We start from the raw sequence: 20,138 nt of genomic DNA, 5'->3' as shown, positions 1-20,138 counted from the left end.
GACCGGTAAGACCTTTTTCGCAGTATTCCTATAAATGAGTATGAAACCAACAGATGGGCCATATTAAGACAAAATCTTATCACATATATCTCTGTGTGCTGGGAATCGTATGTAAATATGGTTACATACGATTGGTCATCATTAGTGATGCGTGTGCCCCCCACCATCCTTTTGCCACACTCCAACTTGCCTCTTTTACTTGCCATAAGGGCCAGAAATTATTTTTTGATGTGTACTTTGGAGTGCACTTCTAGGTTCTTTGGGTTAGCAAAAAAAATAATGACATCCAATTGAATGCAATTGGGTCTTCACATACTGTAGCTATTGAAAGTTACATCCTTCATCTAAGTTCAAGCAATCTGTGGTCATCACTTGATTGAGTGTTGCTTCTCCAAATTGAATTCCATAACAGTTATGGGGCTATCTTGATAGTGTCCCCCAATTTTTTTTTAGGCCTAGCTGTTCATGTCATATGGTGGCAGGTACAATCCCAGGTATTCAGAGCAGTTTTACGCAGAAAACTATTTCACTAGCCTGTAACAGTACTAGTTTGCAGAGGACCTAAATGCCAGCTCCATAAGAGGCAGCTGAGGTATATCTGGCTTTGTATGTATTGAATATTATCCCGAGGGAAGTGGATCCCAGTTTCTTACAGAACTGGAATATGGATGCCCTGTTCGGCTCAAATTGCGTGCACTTCACTCTGATGTTTCCAGGTGCACTTGTTGTCAAGAGGTGTCCTTAAATATAAAAAAGTTGGTGCAGTCTGCAATTTGGTGCCACTCATCTAGAACGGGCTCACCTAGCTCTTGAGTCATCCGCATATCATTTTAAAAGATTTGGACTTGTTTGTAGCCCCAGGCTGTCCATACACTCCAAACATCTGTCCAACAACTTCTGTAAACCAATCCCTGTTCTGGACATGAGAACACAGTCAGCATACATGAGGACTGGCAGACATCTTGTTCTGGCCCTTGGGCAAGAATGTCTCCAGGTTAATATAAAGGCTCAGTAAAATAGTGAGTGCACAGCCTTGTCTCAAACCCCTCCCGATCTTAATTAGGGGTGTAAATTCTCCTTTGGGCCCATGTCTAACACTGTCGACTACATCCTCATGTAATTTATATGGTATATATACAATCCTTGGATCAGTGCCCATGGCCAGTATCTTCGTCCATAATCTTCTTCTGTTTACTTTATTGAATGCTGATTAAAGTCATGAAGGCAAAATATAAGCACCTGCCCTTGATGTGGACGTACTTGCTAATCATGAGTTGGAGGTTTAGGGACTTGTCTATGGTTCCCAGCACTCGAATGAAACCATATTGTACTTGTGTGAGAATACCCTCCTCGGCCGTTCAGGTCTATATATGATCTAACAGTATCCTGATCATCACCTTTGCTGCAGAGTCAATCAGTTATATCAGACGATAACAAGGATCCTCTCTATCCCCTTTTTTTTTTTAAATCTGGTCAATGACTGTATTTGCCAAAGGCTTGGCTGGGCCACAGATGATTACTCTGTTCAGTATATTAACCAGGAGTGGGACCCAGAGATCAGTCTCATTTTTGAAAAGGTCAATGGAAACACCATCTGGACCTTAGGCTTTATTACTAGGCCACTGTCTCACTTCCATGATAACCTCTTCTAATGAGACTGTCAGTTGTTTACCTTCCTGTGGGTTGGGGATGGTGTCCACTGCATGATTATTCACACTCCCTGGATGTTTGGGTTCAAAAGCCTTGGTAAAGTGTGTTACACATTCACGCATATAGAAGATTGTATAGTCACGTTAGTGCTAGCATTATATCAATTTGCAAATTAAGATGAATTCACTACTTTCCAAAACAGGGACACATTAGTAACACTTGCCTTCTCTAGCTGTTCCCATGCCTCCCTTCCTATTGTTTTCTTTCTTGCCCTGGTCACAGCCTTGCGGTGCTGTCTGCAGTGTTGCACTTCATCAGGTTCTCTGGGTGTCTTTTTCTGGGCACTTTTAGGAGACTATGTGCTTAAGAGCAGTAGCTATCAACCCACTTCTTTGTCCTAGCTGCGGCAAGCATTACAGGGTGTGTTAGCAGCTCCGAGGTATGTGTGCATATCTCAGTGTATGCCTCTTTTTTAGCTTCTCAATCAAAGCATACCATACGCTGTTTCATACTACCTCCAACCAAGGTTACCACCATTTCCCCTGTGACCATGTCTGACCGCTTAGGGCAAATACCCCCATTTTTTTGTATATTCATTTGAGGAGTAGTGTGTGTTTGTAGTGGTGGAAACTGACTCAACTGTAAGTTTAAGGCTGAAGGGTTATGATCACTCATATCACAGTGGAGGACAGTAAAACAGGGTGCATTCTCCCACAATTCTTTTGATAAAGCAATGAAGTCAATCAGGCTGCCATTGCCCTTACCGGTAAAAGTCACTTGGCAGGTAACTGCCTCCTCTGCCAGGTCTACAGTGAGAACAAGGTTCAGTCTGTATCATTCTGTTTAACGAATCACCACATAGGTTATGTGCGAAGTGCAAATGGTCAGCCGCATCTTTGTCCCGTAATCCACACACCGTGTTACTAGTGATGGGGCAGAGTTGACAATTAAAATCCCCTCCCCATATTGTGACAAAATCCACCCTTGTTCTATCTATTACATCTCTTTGGACAGAATCCAATGAATTTACTATTGTTGGATCTCTGCAATTAAAGTTGTTGTGATTGAAATTAATCAGGTTTCAAAGTGGTTGTGATACAAAAGTTAAACAAATTATCTGAAAATGAGGAGATTCTAAGATTGTTTGGGCTGTTTTACAAGGCAATACAACATTAATTAAGGTCAAAAAGTCTCCACTATTATGGCCATGCGTAGTTAGAGGTGGCGTCATCACTGAATAGAAACCATTAATGTGCTGATTTGTACATGACCATGTCTCCTGTAAATAAATCATTTGAATCATTTGAAATTCATTTATTATATTAACCCAGTTAGCATCTGTCAGTTTGTTTGCAGTTCCAGCAATATTCCATAAAAGAACATTTGTGTCCTGCGCATTTGGTGCAACATATGTACCATGGCTTGTATTAATATCAGGTGCTTGCTGTTGAATAGAAATTTGAACTTTGTTGCATGCTTAAGTAGTAGAAGATCATATCGGAGTTAAGGTGAATTTAGAATCAATGGGTTGTGCCTCGGCTGGGACATCCTTTTGATATCTCATTTTTGCTGAACACATTAACATTAGATCTAGGCCGGTGTTTATTGGTAGAGTCTATATCGCTCCAGTTGGCTCCATGCGCCATAGGGTCAAGAAGATTTTTGTGCCGCTGCCCATGATCACTGTTGTACATATAATTGTGCTTGCCCAGTCAGTCTACATCAGCTAGAACAGATAAGCGATTGTACATTGGAACGGCAGGAAAAAAGGACTTCTCACCTGTGGTCTAGATAGAGTAATATTTGGCACTACAGCAACGTTAGTTCTGCTAAAATAACTCCAGGGTACTGCCTGTATGATGAATTTAGTGCAGGCCAGTGTAAACAGACTATGCAGTATAAAGCTAGTCAAATGTGCGTCCCGAAAGTTAGAGTTTACAATCTACTTGTTCCATCTTGGTGCTGTTACCTAGCTGTGATTCTCACCGTAACATGATAATGCCTTTAAATGTGGTATTACTGGTGTAGTTTGCTAGCAACTAGCGCAGCCAGTGAGTGACCTAATTTTGTAGCTGTGGCTCATCTTCAATCTGACCTGGCTGCACCATTGGTATATTTTTTAATATGATCACAAAGTGGGTTTCTTCTAGTGGTAGATACAGGATCACAGGAGGTGGTGTTACACGGGTTTCATTGGCTTTCCTGCTGACTGTGGTCAGATGGCAACAGGGTAGCTTCCAGTTGCAGGCATGGTACAGAATAATCAGTTGTGTTACGATGTGATGGCTGTTCATGTGCAACCCTATTTGCTTGTCCTTGGAACCTCTTCTCATATTGGGTTGCACGGTAGTGTTTCAGGTATAAAATGTCCAAGCACACATTTCCATCTTGGTCTGTTCGTTTTGGGAGTTGCGCTAAAATCTCTTTAGTGCCACTTTAATACCCTTCAGCGCCGACACAACTGGGCTAAGCAAATTCATAAGTGCGTCCTCCATACGTTTTAAGTAGAGTATGGTAGGGTCACACTTCTTCATCTTGTATTGGTGTTTGATGCAAGGGTACCCTTTGTCCAGCCCATTGGGCAAAGGGTCCTGCTCAGGTGGTGCCCTGACTGCTGTTTAGTTAGGGCGCCTCATGGACACTGGTGGTTTCCTAAGTCTTACTTTTGTCTGTTGCATATTAATTTTTTGCTTCATTATCGGGGGTGACCCACTGGGGTCCCTTTCATTGTGTGGCTCACTCTCTCTGACTATTCCCAAGCTCCCCGGGAGCATGCAAAAATTATTCACTACTCTACTACCGCCCTGTAGTGAGGCCCCTTGGGAATTCACCAAACTTGTATTAATTAATGTGTTTTCTAGGGTGTAGTCTGTGATTAGAGCTGAGGTTAGCACTTTCTTAGTGGCACCCAGTCTCGCCTCCACACACTCAATTTCGGTATCAATGGCACCCATCGCAGTGGTCAAAAAGCTAGTGATAGTACCAGTTTTTAAGCAATCCTTGCTTGGCACATCAAGCACACTTAAAACTGTCAATTTTCTCTTACACATGTTTGATGAGATCTTTAGTAATGTAGACAGCAAAGCGTCTTCACAGCCATGCCTCGTTCAGCCACAGATGGGCCTGCCCTTGGCCCCGGCTTTCCACGGGCATGGCCCACATGCATCCCGCTCTGCGGGAGAGCACACCATGCTATGTAGCTACAGGAGCAGGGGGTGTGGCCGCCTCCACCCCCAAACAATGTGCTGGCACCTCCGGGCACTTTAACTGGGACTCGAAGCCCCTTAGTCTTCCTGGTATCCCCCTCTATCAGAATTTCAGGTGAGTATATTTCCAGGATATATTGGAAAGATAATAGGATTCAAAATCTGGGTTGGGGCATGAAAAGGCTTGTTTGATGTTTTCCTCTACCTTTGCATAGTTCAGCCCGGTGAAAGTCCGGCTTCCTGGGTGATAGTGAACCCTCAGCGTGGACCAGTTTTTCAGATTAGAATTTGGGGTGAGATGTCTTGCAGCATTTTGACAGCTGATAAAAAAAATATGAGTGATTTGATAGGACTTTTCGGCTCGAATGAACTGTGGTATGTAGGATGGCATTCAAAGGATGTTTGATTGAAATGAGAAATAATGGACATGTATGAATATATATGTCCAGCAGCAAGAATTATAAGCTTTTTAAAAAAAATAATAATAATAAAGTCGACTGTTGTGAAAATAGAACAATCTCTTGCAGAGTTCTCTGTGAATTATTATCCTTGTGTGCTTTTTCTTCAGCTTACTGGAAGTGCTAGCAGATCACCTGAATGCAGAAATAGCCGGTGGAACGATCTCCTCAAAGCAGGATGCAATGGATTACATCACATGGACCTACTTCTTCCGTCGCCTTGTCATGAATCCCAGGTGAGCCAGTAGGTTTATTCATCATATGTAACTGTAGCAACGACAGGCACACACTATTCTATTTTTTGCTGAACAGTGCACACTGAGATCTCTTAATGGTTCCTTGACTGTTTTATAATTATATTTAGGGTTCATGACTTGCCTTTTCTGGACTATCACAGCTTTAGTCATTGTTCGACTCTGCAACTAGCCAAAATAACAACATGCTTTGAAATTATAACTGCTTTTTCTTAACTACATATTTCAAGTGTTTGGTGCTTATCTTTACAGCCCTGCTAATCACTGTACAATGTATTCTGTATACATTGGTATTTGTTTGATCTACATAGTGGAATGCACCTCATGAATTCGAAATATTTACTTCTTAATATGACATTTTATATTTTTATTTGCTTTATTCTTCAACGTTCTTTCTCGTCCTCTTAAGGTGTGATTTAACCTTTAATGTTTTGTGATCTGTTATGCCTCCTCCCCTTTTGTTTACTGTGTATTTTTCAGTTTCTTTTTTGCTTCTAGGTATAGCCACTGTGTCTAATTTTTAGGCCTGGGTTTTGAAAACTCAGCCATCAGTATAAAAAGATTGACCTTTAGGTCTGCTTATTCCATACTTTTGACACTTTCTTAGTGGCATTTTGCAGACTAATTTTGATGTTGGAAAGGAATGGTGAGGTGATTGATCCTTGAGGTATGCCTGCCTTGATTCTGAATGGTCTAGCGGTGAACTGAGTCAGGGAAACAGTGCTTGATTCATCCATCAGGTTTGAGGAGGTCCATCCAAACATGTTTTTGTTTAGTGCCAATTCCCTTTAGTGTACATAGAAGCAATTCATTCTGTGCCACGTCAAAGGCTGCAATAGGTTGAGGAGTACTCCAATGGCTTTTAACAAATTGTGGAATTCCAGGAGGGTGAGATCCTGAAAGGAAGTTAGTGCTGGAGCTTTTTCTCTTTGGAGCGTTGCTTTAAACCTGGTGCTTTTTCAAACTGTTTTTACATTTAATAGGAAACGATCCAGTGTTTTTGTTTTGGTATTGAAGAAGTCTGAGACAGAGGAGATGATTCCAGATTGCACAATTCTGAATCTCTGAAATTCATTTATCTGCGGTACTAAGCCTAAAAAAATCCCTGTTTGAGTGCTGGGCTTTTTGGACTTTTTTGATGGCTGATTCTAAAAAAAAAATCATGTTGTTCTTGGAGGCGTACTTTGTCTTAATTGTTTTTTTATTTGTACTATTTGGTGTTATTGAGTGCACCTTTTGTTCTCTATTTCTTCATTCATCCATGGGACCTTACACTTCCTTTTTTGTTTTGTGGACGGTTTCATTGACTTTCTGTTGAAAAATGTGTTCTTCCACCCATACGCTTTTTCTACTGTGGTTATATGTTCAAGGCGTAAGCTAAAGTTTGGTGGAAATTGAGAGCTTCTAGGTTAGATGTTAGCAACTTGATAGTGGCATGTATCGTTTGTCAAACCAAATGTTTAGGTTGCCAGGGATGCACAAGTTGGGATATTTGACTGATATGTCTGATATGTCATCTAGGACGATGTCTGTGAATCCCTTGTTGCCTAGCTGAGGTTTGTACATTAGTAGAAATTAACAGCAGAAGGTATATGTAGGATTTCATCTTTCTTAGTAGTGACTCAGTTTGACAAGTCTACATCTTCAGTTTTAGTGACTGTGGCGGATTCTTTGAATATCATTTCTAATCCTCCTCCAGCGTTGTCTTGTCATTTATGTCTATGATTTAGATATACTGCTGGGATTGCATCAGAGAGGACTGGTGTCATCTCATCGCCCAACCATTCATTCCCCAATGAAATATTGGTCTGTACTTCAGTCACTTATTTGGTTGTAGATATTTTGTCTATTCCCACACATTGATAGTGTATTGATCAGCATACATTTTAAGTGGGGTTGATATTGTATAGGAGTAAGGTATGGGTTGGGTAAGAGCTTGATGAAGGCTTTGAATCGGATTTAGGTGTGGAATGAGGAGGTGGAGGATTTGGTATGGTGTGTAGTGTGCTTAGGTAAGAGATATTTAAGATGAGGGTGCAGAGGTTGGTGTTGTGATGCATTCAGTGTTGTCAAGGTAGCTAGTTTCCTTTTCAGATGACTTTCAAGAAAAAAGTTGTTTCCAGCAAGTGTGGTCAGTGTGTTAGTGGTGGTGGTCATAGGGGGTTCAGGTTCAGCATGAGAGCTCTGAAAGTTGCAATAGATTTTAGTTGTACATTCCATTGTGCTTTCGTTGTGAATCAAGTTGTGATTGATTTTAGTTGTGCATTACCTTTGAGTTTTAACAGCTGAGGATTTATCCTGTTTCTCTGATGGTGTAGTTGATGTTTGCAGTGCTACATGGCACCTATTTTTCTCTAGGGGTGGGTGTAGATAAAGTGATAGTAACAGAGATGGTGGAGCATTAGACTTCAGTGAAGTAGTTGCAATGGTAATTGTTGATGTGAAAGAGGCTGACATATGGTTAGGTTTTACTTTAAAAGTTCACCTCATAGGGGACTCCTTATTTGTCGGGTGGCAAGGTTTGGTGTCCTTGTTGGTGTCTGAGGTACATGTATGAGGATGGCTGAATGGCAGTGAGATCAATAAAGAAAAGGCCAGAGCTGGGGGAAGGCTGATGAGTGGTGAATGACGAGCAAAGGGTAGTATGTTTTTCTGTGACTATCAGGCTATGAGGTGGAATTAATTTAGGGACTTGCGGAACAGTGGGGGGGGGGGGGTTGGACAAATTTGTTGAAGGTTGTCTTAATGTCAGTTTGGGAGACTTCATATTTAGAAATGCGAGGCCATTTCTAAAGCATAATGAACTGTGCTTTTTCCAGGGATATAGTACCACATTACTGGCATGTAAGGTTTATAAGCTGCAGCAGTGTTTGAGCAATTGAGTAAAATTGTTGTTTTACTTAACGTGGTAAACGCGGGGTTGTTTAAGGCCGATGGGAGTTGTTTAACTAGGGGGACTGTGGAGTGAGTCGGAGGTTAGAAATCTGGGGATCTTACGTCTTGTTTAACTGTTGACTGTCAATTACTCAAAGGAAAATACACCGTACCTTTTGTTTAGGCAGAAACGCTAACGCAAAGAGGGTAATGATGCAATATGTGAACGTGTTTTGCCCGAGGTGTTATTTGCTCCCATGCCATCGTTTTGAGTTTGTTTCACTGAGTTGTTGTTTTAGTTATAGATGAAGTACAATTAAAAAAAAAAGAAAGAAACAGTAACCTCTTGTGTCTAATGGCTCGTGCTAAGTTTCTGAAAACCATTAAGAAAGTGTGTTTTGGCAAAGTCATTTATTTGAAAACGGTTTGAAAGTAATAAAGCCTCTGTGCTAAATCAGAAATTCTGGAGAAAAAAAAATCTTTTATGTTCATTCAGTCTCTGCCTTCTGCCGTTTGCTGTCATGGCTGTGGTGTCCATTGTGCTAAAATTAGATCTGAAAGCCTGTAAGCACCGCGGCCCCCACGTGCTTTCATTGACTGGGAGAGCGTGTTGGGAAGTGTGAAAATCCCTCACACCATTGTCTGTGAAGTGGATTCCTAATTCTGTGCTGAGAGCAGTAATTGAGCCGCTGATTTGGAGGGAGGGGCCCTTGGCCTTCGGTATTGACGGCAGGAATGTCGGCCAGACGCTCTGTAACTCCACAATAGTTTGCTACACAATCGCCTCACAGAGGACATTCTCAGCCGCGGTTGTTAGCTTTGTCATTTAAGTATTACTTCTGTTTCTATAATAGCGACAACCGTTTACCCACATATCAGCATTACCCTCCTGGGGGAGTATTCTTTACTAATTATTGCAAGAGGATTGATTTGCTTCTCTGTGGTGCGCCGGAGAATTATTTTAGCGCACGCAAATTTTGCCCGCCTAGAAAATATGCTAGCACACACAAGTGATGCCCTCTAATGTGCTTCTTTTTAATTTAATAAAATCGATTTCAACATTTTGGTGTGCTGCCAGTAAAGCTGGTCACTGGTGCCAGCCGTGATGATTATGATTGATTTATTATTGTTTTTTCTACATATTTCGTTCCAGTACTTTAATAAAATAACGTTTATACGCGTAGACTTCACATCCTTTGCTGTCAAAATGGCTCCACTTTAATTGCTGACATCTCTGATGGGTCGCTGGTCTGCGTTCGAATCTTCCTTGCAAGGCAAACTCAAGCCTTCATCACCGTGAAGTAGATAAAGAGGGTAGTTTTAGAGACGGTGATAGTAACAGCGGCTGTTTATGGTTTTAAAAACGATGGTTCCAGCGTTGTGTAAATAACACAAGCTTTATCATAATGCCACCCTACTTCTCAACGAGTCCTTCGCTCTTGGGTAACACACCCGCAAAGGAAATGCAAGCAGGTGTGACAGTTGCCCAGGGCATCATAAAATCTATTCCAGCGAGGGGGTGTAATATCCAAATGCTGATGATTCCCCTGCCCCTGTGTTTCACAAGATCTCGCCCTACTCTGTTAGCGTGCCCTGGCTAACAAGTGTTACCACGTATCAGACTTTATCGGCCCCCATCGTGATGATTATGGCCTTAGTCTTTATACAAAAAAAGTTATCAGTTTTACTCGCAGTTCTTAATTTTGTCCACAAATATATTAAGGTGCCAACATGCATTCTGCGTCATTCATGACAGTTACTCAAGATAAACATTTCTTCAAATCCATACGTCCTTTTGGTGAATAAAACTGAAAATACTAATAAATTATTGAGCCACATATAATACGCCATGCTATTTCCTTGCATGGATTTTTATACCCGTGTATGATTTATCATAATTTTGTTTACTTTTCAACTATTTCATCCAAACATAACGCTTTTCTTGAAACCGCAATCCTGCACTCTAAAGCAATGCCTCCCAAACTTTTTAGAACCACGACCAACTTTTAAATACGAGAAACATTTGCGGCCCACCAAGCTTTAATGGACATGATGTGGTGATTTTCAATGCAATAAAGCATTCTGTGGCGGTGCATTGTTGTTTGCGGACAGCACATTTTGTATTGAAATTGTCAATAAATCTGCACAAAGTTTTATGGATAAAACTATAATGCACACCTTTGTTGATGTGTGGAAATCGAGTTTCAGTGAATATTATTTGTAAATCTCCTAGTTAAGTATATTGATTTGTTCTGATCCTACTAAAATCGTTGTTTCCATCACACTTGAGAATTACAAAAAATGTGCTTAATTTCTGCTTTCCTAACTGGTGAATGTGTATAGTTCATTTAGAGGTATTTGCAATTTGTTGTGCGTTTGGAAAAATGACGTCCTCCAGCTTTCCTTTCGCAATTCATCTCCACCAGCAGGATTGCCTCATAATTCACTTTATTTTTCTTTCTCTGATTACAAAGTGAGAGCTGTTTATGAACACCAGCCTTAGTGTTCATAAATAAGGAGCAGAAGACATATAGCCTGACGTTTTGGCCTCCTTGCAGTGCAGCAAATATAACATGTTAAATACAGAACTTAAAGGCATCTTTATTTATTGCATGGACTTTGGCGGGCCACAGAAAATCGGCTGTGCGGCCCATCAGTGGGTCACGACCCAGAGTTTGGGAAACAATGCTGTAAAGGATTCTGTGTAATTCACAGGCCTCAGACTTTAAAGTGTGGTGTTTTAGTATGGATGTCTTGTACCTCCCTCTAGTTTCTTTTCAGTTTTAAGTGTTTCAAAAGTCTCAGGCAGTCACTGAAGGGAAGAAATATTTCACACCTTTCTATCCCTATGGATGATGTTATGATTGCCATTATCAATATCTGAGTAGACATTGTACAATGACTGGGTCTTGATTTCACTCTTGAAAATCAAAATATTAAAACCATCTTTGTGGAAGCAGACTCTAAGCGTAATGTGTACTTATCAGAACCCCTTTCAGAGGTCCACAGGGAAAGCAGGAGCTACTGGACCCAGCTGTGGGGGTTGAGGCCTTTTACTCTTGATGTCAGAGAGCCCCACCTTCTATGGATTCTGAGCAACAGGGCCCCTGTGCTCCCCCGGGGTAGTTGGGTACATGGGAGTGAACATAGGGTCACAACTCAAAATGCAAGCAGCAGCAATAAATCATTGTCCAGCCAAATGCTTTTTTTAGAAAAAGAGAAGTATTTTACTTCTACCGCTATTAACACAAAGGAAAAATATGACATTTACAAACATCTACACAGTCCCAATTAGGTCAGGGCTCTAGTGTTTCTGGCGGGTCTCACTCCTAGCGATAGTGGTTATTTCCTATCCACTGTAGGCAACATCCAAGGTAAATGAGGAGCAGTCAGAGTCTTAAGAGCCCACTCTGACTATAAACTAAAGTCAATGGTGTTCCAGTGCCCCAGCACTAACTAGCTAGCAAGTTCCCCAGGTACCGACAGGCCTAAAATCGGTCTTATCCGCACCTCCGCCTTGGTGCACCCTGAGTGCTCCCCATCTGCAAGCGCACTGTAGCTGCAGCAGCTGAATCAGAAGAGTTTCTCAACCTGCAGCCCAAGCAGGCTTCACTCAGCAGGTGCAGAATTCCTCAAGCACGGTCGTACCACAGAAGCAACCAGAGGCTGCAGCTCTTCCTTGCAAGGTTGGTGTCCAATCCGTCCCATGGTGTGGGAAGGGGAGAGTGGTGCCATGATCCTACAGCTGCCCCTCGTGTGGGTAATGGTGCTGGTGCTCCCCTGATGGCCTTACTTCTTCAGCAGGGGGCTTATATCGGGTTACAAGTCTTATTGCTTCCGGTGATCTTCTGGTATACAGGTCACCATGCCTTCCCTGTACGCAGGATCTCACCAGCTTGGCACAGTAAAGTCTTCCGAAGCAGCTCCTGCTGGCATACGGGGGTCACGGCTCATCAGTGGCTCAAGGGCTACAGCACTCTGAGTATGGCAATCGTCCCACTGTGCCCCCTACTGGCATACAAGGTCATGGCTCCTCACTATGCATGGACTTCGGCCCGATGGGTGCAGTGATGCACACTGCTTAGTTCATGGCCTTCCTACTCTGGCATACAAGGGTCACAGACTTTGTCCTGCACACAGGCAGCAACCCAATCGGGCCACCTCACTAAGGGAGGCTACTCGACAGGGATGCCTACTGGACCTCACTCACTCCAATGTTCTCTTCCTCACAGGTCACATAGGTTTTGGCAAGCAGGAAGACAGGCACTAGTGCTCTAGGCTCCAGAACAGGTGGTCTTGGGTACAGTGAGTAATGCCCCGGTCGCAGGGAGATATTTTGTAGAGACTCCCTTTCATATAGTCCATTTCCACACACCAAGTGTGATTTAGAGTATGAGTCTTTAAGGTTTTTGTTGGGGTCTGCTTTTTTGAAGTGCCCACTTCTCTTTCTCTTGAAAGCAGTCTGTCTCAGTAGAAGTGACTCCAAAACTGATAGCCCCACAACACAGGCCATTCATACCTTGATGTCTGCCACAGTGCTGTGTGTCTGAAAAAGTTAGTCCAGGGCCCCAGTCCTAGTGTTGATGATTCTTTTATTAGTCCAATCTCTTTCCTGAGATGGGCCTACCAGGGATGTGGAATTCCTATCGCCCGACGCCCGGGACATCTTGTTTGGGGTCAAGGGCAACAAGTTTTTATGTTTACTTTGTCCTTGGGACAAGTAGGCCAAACCCCTGCAGCACAAACCCTTTGGCTGCCTGTTTACAGAGAGTTGAACTCTCTGCAGTTGAGGTAATGTGTTTCCAAAAGATAATGCTGTTCGAACTTGTATTTATGGTTCATTATTTGAAAGCCTTCATTATTAGGGTGCGTGCTGTAAATAAATGTTTTAAGGTCACACTTCACTACTGACGTTGGTTCCAGTACAAAAAAAAAAACGTGTACACACATGTTTGAAAAGTTTAGGCTAAGAGGCTAAGTATAATGCTCCCAGAATGCTCTCTGATTATATGCAAATGAAGTGTCATTTAGTAAAATGTGTTGATGCATGCTAGTATTTCCCAAAAATATTTCTAATGGAAAATCAGTGTAACCATTTTCAACACGATTATGGGAAGCATGAAAATAAACAAACACTGACAAAGCCAACTAATCTGACATATTTTTATAAGTCTTTTAGTTTCATCAATGCGTGTCTTGTTTTGACATGGCTTTTGTAACACTTTATTGTTGTGGGAGCTACCAGGCCCTCAACATTGTAACAAACATTGGCAAAACCCCCCCCAAAAGTTTTTGAACTCTTAAAGCACACGTTGCCACCAGCGGCATAACAAAGGCCCCGCAGCCGCCCTCCAGGGGGCCCCGTCAGCACAGCACCTGCCCTGAGTGAGTCTGGAGAGGGGGCTCCTCCATGTTCTTTGCAAAGGGGCACCCTCCAGTTTCGTTACGTCACTGATTGCCACTGTAGTTCCTGACACTGAACAAAACTACTTTGTGTGGCAATATGCTCCTTGTGGAAGAGCAGAATGCGATCACTCACAGTAAAGCCAGCCGAAAGAGAAAGAAATAGAAGTTTAATAAAAACAAAATGTCTTTGTTAACACCAGACGTAATTAGGGACCAAGAGCCACATGTAGGTAGCTTTTTGCATGTCGCAAACAGCGACTTTCGCTGTTTGTGACGTGCAAAAAGCACACTGCGATGCACAAACCCAGTTTTGCGATTCAGTAACCTGGTTACCGAATCACAAAACGGGTTTGCGACTCGCAATTAGTAAGGGGTGTTCCCTTCCTAATTGCAACTCGCAGTGCAATGTAGGATTGATTTGTGACCGCGAACGCGGGCGCAAACCAATCGCAGTTTGCACCCATTTCAAATGGGTGCTAACACTTTCGCAAAAGGGAAGGGATCCCCATGGGACCCCTTTCCCATTGTGAATGCCACTGTAAACATTTTTTCAGAGCAAGCAGTGGTCCTGTGGACCACTGCTTGCTCTGAAAAAATGAAACGAAAACGTTTCATTTTTCGTTCTTGTTATGCATCTCGTTTTCCTTTAAGGAAAACGGGCTGCATTACAAAAAAAACTGCTTTATTGAAAAGCAGTCACAGACATGGTGGTCTGCTGTCTCCAGCAGGCCACCATTCGTGAGGGGGTCGCAAATTGCGACCCACCTCATGATTATTCATGATGTGGGCATTTGCGAAGCCCTTGCGAATCACAGATGGTGTCAAGGACACCATCCTACATTCGGATTTGCGACTCGCAATTTGCAGGTCACAAATCTGAACCTACCTACTTGTGGCCCCAAATTCTTAAAGAAAGTCACAAAAGTGCACCCATGGTATATGTCGTACCCCTATAAAATATTTGTGAACTGTATTTTAGCGTGGGTAAATACGATGTGTAGATTTGCTCATGTGAAAATCTATTGAGCATTTGCAAGTTCATTTTCCCTCCAGCCACTTTCTTCCCAACCCTGGAAGAAGTTCTAATTCTGCCATTGTCAGGAGTAAATGTCCAACCTTTCTTATTATGGGAAAATATTAGAGAGAAGCTGGTAAAAATCTTTAAAACATGCAGGTTAGTAGGTTTGCAGACTCAAAGGCATTCCAGCCCTGGAACTATTGCTTACTGCTTCCTCCAGCCCCAGTATGCAGATCTGCAGAAAGGTGGCAAAATAAGGAAATTGCTACAGTAGGGATTGAAACTCCAAGTATTCAAGCCCTACTATGGTAGTAGCCCTGGCATAATCAGAGAGGCTATTAATTGCTGCCATAATTTGTCGCCACACTACATGGTACCAAAGGGACAAGTAGATCTTTTTACAGGACAAGTAGATTTGAGAAGCAACCTGTCCCCTGGACAAGTAGATATTTTAATAAATTCCACACCCCTGGCCTACATGCTTCCCTTGTGACCTCTCACTGAATCAAAGAGCACCCTTTGAAGTGTACCGGGGGAAGCCTTGCTCTCCTCTCTTCAATGTCTGTCTGGCTGCTTACAGGAATGCAGCAAAACACAAATCTGTCTTGGAGGGATTCTTCTACCTCCTCTCCTCATGTTTCACAGTGAAGGCATGGGTATATGGAACCCATAATCTGTCCTGTGTTGTACCATTCACAGGCAAAAACAACAAGCTGATGGAGGGAATGCTTGAATTAATTTCAGCCACTGGCAATTACTCGGGCCACATCCCAGAACATCATTTTTCACCCACCATGCCACCTCAGTTGAGACCCAGCAATATGCAAAGCAGTCTTGACCCTGCTCCTTATGGGAACTGTCCAGCCCAACTGCCAGGTCCTCCGTGAACTTGAACACAAGCAAGCCAGGACCAGTTTTGCCCTTGTTAGGGCTCTTCAGCCAGGTACAGCTTGATTCCAGTGGTGCAGTCAGCCTGGGACTCACGTCTAGGCATGCACAACTTGTTCAGGGCATCAGACGCAAAAATATCTTATTATCCTAATGAGACTACTGGATTTTGAGCAGCAAGATTGTTCACAGTGTGGGGGACTAAGTCTGACCCACGGTGAAGGACCCTTGTCACTCTAAATCCGGGTTTTGCTCCGGCTAACTAGCAGTGCCTCATCTCTCCCAAAGGGAAGAGACAATTGGGCAGCAGAGCGCATGACATCTTAGCACTTCCCAGGGAAGTCGTGGTCACTCAGGTCACAACCGGTTCTCTCATACACAGTACGATCTCATATAGAAATGACAAAGGCAGTTTAAGTTTTAAAGATTGGTTTAATAAAACGACTGCATTTTAGATAGTAAAGCGTGAGCTGCAATACCCAGAACTACACAACACAATAGGATTGAAATAGTAACGATGAGAGTGAAGCACAAGAATAAGGCTATCATAGTGCCACTAGATTATGCTCTCTCTAAGTTATATTCTGAGCACAGCATGTGAAGCTCTAAGCCGGCCTGTAATCTGCATCAGCATCTGCAGTGGGGCAGTCAGCATCTAGTTGTAGGTTCCTTGCCGGAATCTCCCTCTGACGTGTACTAGGACTAGGAAGTGTTTTTATAACTAACACACAGATGTTCTAATAAAATGTCCCTACGTAAGGGTGTGCATTTTCTACGAATACTGGAGACTAAACTTCTACCACGTTTACCGGCAATGTACCAGACTGTAGCCTTGACCGAAGCACAGGGCGATCAAGAATGCATTATTTGAGAACACAGTGCTGAACCAAGCTAAACAGTGTGATAGAAGGAAATTAAAACAAGACCGTAAAACTGGTTATTGTAAAATAACAGTGCAAGACTGAATAAGATGTATCTAGGGCAAAGTGCACAGGGGCCTAGTATGTTAAACTAACGTGCATGAATCTATATTAAAAATGGCTACACTACAAGGTGATGGATGGAAACAGGACCTAGGTTGCTTGTATTCGGGTTCAGGGAGGACCTTCACCTGCTGAGCCTGGTGGCTAGCAAAGGAGAGGGACTGTGTCTGCTGTGTCCTGGGCAAGGAGTCATTGTCTGCAGAGCCTAGCCAAAGCCAAGAGAATCCAAGGGTCAGTGAGCTGACCTCCTGTCACAGCACAAGGACACAACAGCTGAGAAGCCTACTGAGCAAGATGTTAGCCAAAATCTTCAACCCATCACCAACCACTCCTGTGCAGCACCAGGGTCAAAGACCTGACACTAAGTTACACCCGAGTTCACTCAGCCCAGGAGTGTTGTTGGAGTAATTGGGACCCCCAGAGGATGAGTTATCGACCCATAAAGGACTGACCTGTGACCACAATGCTGAGTGACAGGTATCCCAGTGGGGACTGGGCTTCTGCCAGCACCGAGAGGACTTCAAGGGACGTCGGTCCTATGACCATGACCGCCTAAACCCCTTTTTGGACCAATGAGTGGTCGCAGCAAGTCCCTGATGGACTGCATCACAGCCACAGCATTCTATACGCACCATCAGCATCCTTTATTCCGTGCATCCGGACCACTTCCATATGAAAGCACTGCAAAGAACAAAAGTCCTTGGAACTGACTGCAGACTGCTTCACCTGCTGAGGTAACTATTTCTGAGGACCTGGCTGGACCCCCTGACTGGCTGCCTACTGGAGTTGGTCACGTAAAGTGACTTACAGTGACCACATTACACCTAGCCCAAACGTTTTACTGAAAACATTTTTTAAGTGTCAAATGTATTGAATTTGACAATGCTTGTTCGCGGCTGAGTGAAATGCTCTGCTTTACTATACCTTGTAAATTCTATATCTCTATAACCCACCCATGGATCTGCTTTATGGTGTAGTCTAAAAATAAAGTCTATTTTTATAAATTGGTATTGGATTTCTTTGGTGTCTTTTCAATTTCTCCTTCAATTGTTTTGTTGCTGTTTAAATGGTTTACACTTGTTACTTTTTGTAAGCCTTGCTGCTGAGAGCCACAGCTATTCGGGGTTGAGCTGAGGGTTTGACAAACAAAACCTAAGGGTCCTAGAGAGGTTGGTAAGTGTATTTGATGGTGAAGTCGCGCAATCACTCCATATAAAGCACCCCATTTTCTCACAAATCATTACTGTAATTAAGAAGTTATAAAGTACTGTTGATCAACATGTTTACCCTCAACTTCACTCTCTTCTTCTCCCCCCTTTTCATTTACCACCTTGCTTTCTACACTTATTTTCTTTCTTTCCTTTTTCATCCAGGCCCTGAACCACTGCCCTCATAACAGCAGACAAGTAAATATCGAGTAATGTAATGGTCTCAAACTATTTTTGATATTGTCATTTTTTTTACTCCTTGTGCTATCTTTTGAAAAATCTAAAATAAAGTTGTTAAAATAGGGTTACTGTATTAATCCTCTAGACGATTTTTACTTTCTGTTGAACTTTCCTAAATATAATATCAAAAGCTTCCTTTTAGAGGTTGAGCTCACTGTGGAAGAACATTTGCAGGGTAAGATAAAAAAGTATGTTGAACCGTGACACACTAGTTGTGGGTGAGGGTCCTTTCCTCAAATAAGGGGATTTCTCTTTTGTATTTTTCTCGAGACCCTCTCGAATAGTCTGTTAGATATGTCTGCCAGAAAATTCAATTTCGTTAAAGTCAGTCAGATGTCTAGACCTTGAGAGGGAAAATCCAGGGGTGTAGCTTCAAGGGGGTTGTTTAGGGTGTTACACACCCCTAATAAATGCATTTTCTGTTAAATAGTTGGGTACAGGTGCTTTCAGTAGGGTATGGTGAGGTGTCGGATTTCACTGGAATATTTTACACACACACACAGACAATAAAAAGGACTCACACTCTCTCCCTCTGTGTTTTGAAAGTCTTCAAAATTGGTGGTTATTTTACAAAATATGTTTTCTCTCACTTAGTACCGCGACAATCCACATTTGTCTTCTTTTCCACTGCCCTTTTAGCCCCTCTCACTCACCCTGCTTGTCATATAATGTATTTGAACATTAAATGCCAGCCTGACTGTTGGAAAATCTGAAGCTCACAGCCCCCCTATAGCTCCTGGCAGACATTACATAAAAGAAACATATAGGGGGCCATTACAACCCTGGCGGTCAAAGACCGCCAGGGTTGTTTTGGCGGATTTCATCACCAGCAGGCTGGCGGTGCTTCCGCCGCGGTCACAGCGCCGGGACCGGCGGTTTCCCGCCACTTAAGTCCCGGCGGGAGTAATCCTCCAGGGCAGCGCTGCTTGCAGCGCTGCCTAGGGGATTATGGGTCACCCGCCCGCCAGCCTTTTCATGGCGGTGCAGGCTGCCGGAAAGGGGAGTCGCGGGGCCCCCTTCCACGGCCCGTGCAGCTTTTCACTCTCTTCTATGCAGACAGTGAAAAGTGCGACGGGTGCAACTGCACCCGTCGCACAGCCGCAACACCGCCGGCTCCATTTGGAGCCGGCTCCTGTGTTGCGGCCGAGATCCCTGCTGGGCAGGCGGGCGGAAACCAGGTTTCCGCCTGCCGGCCTAGCGGGGATCTCCTGATGGCCGCGGCAGGAGTGTGGCCGCCAATGACCCCCATAATCTTATTAGTTTTCTTATTCTGAGCATAATGTTAGAAGTGTCCAGGATTAAATGTCTTTCTTTCTAAACTTTGATGATCAAAAATGAGTGTTATTTGATTTGAACTGTTCCTGTCAAGGGATAGATTCTAAGTACGCGAACCAGGCAGCTGAGCAAAGCATTGCATTATGTATGACTGATCTGGTGATGACATGCAAACAAGTTACAAAAGGCAGGTTGACACCAGTGGACAGGTAGAGACACACAGCCTAAGAGAGGCTACAATAACAAGGAGAACCACTGTTAATGATTGTGACCTGAAATGAGAAAGATATGATGTTGAGGTCTGCCACATGTCCTACAACATTAGTTCCATTTTAAAGAACAGAACCAATGTTCTCTATCTTTGGTAACATAAACAGATGTAAGTGTATTGCCACATACATGTTAGCGAATGCCCCAGCAATGATTCATTTTAGAGCACTTTATACCTTGTTAAAATAACAAAAACGTATTTTATTTCTTTCTGCCAGTTCGGTTCCGTTGAATCACAAAGTGTGACTAATTTGATTCTACCACTTAAAATAAAACTCTACATAAACAAACTATGGTTTACCTCTTTCTCAGCGACTTTTAATTTAAATTAATCAAAAAAAGGCATTAATAAAATTGCCGTCATAAAGAGATTCGCTCAGCAGTAGATGCACACCATCATCATAAATT

General features: G+C 42.9%; 1 protein-coding gene across 1 annotated transcript in view; it reads left to right on the top strand.

The window, feature by feature from the left end:
* The window catches only part of ASCC3 (activating signal cointegrator 1 complex subunit 3), a 1,806,704-nt gene that overhangs the window by 1,566,000 nt on the left and 220,566 nt on the right, over positions 1-20,138 (top strand). The window contains exon 34 of the mRNA XM_069235471.1: positions 5,425-5,550. Within this exon, the coding sequence (XP_069091572.1) occupies positions 5,425-5,550 (126 nt within the window). The remainder of the gene's footprint in view (positions 1-5,424; positions 5,551-20,138) is intronic.

This window comes from Pleurodeles waltl, chromosome 5 (genome assembly GCF_031143425.1).
Source record: "Pleurodeles waltl isolate 20211129_DDA chromosome 5, aPleWal1.hap1.20221129, whole genome shotgun sequence".
In the NCBI taxonomy this organism is placed as follows: domain Eukaryota; kingdom Metazoa; phylum Chordata; class Amphibia; order Caudata; family Salamandridae; genus Pleurodeles; species Pleurodeles waltl.
This window is presented reverse-complemented; position numbering and strand designations above follow the sequence as displayed.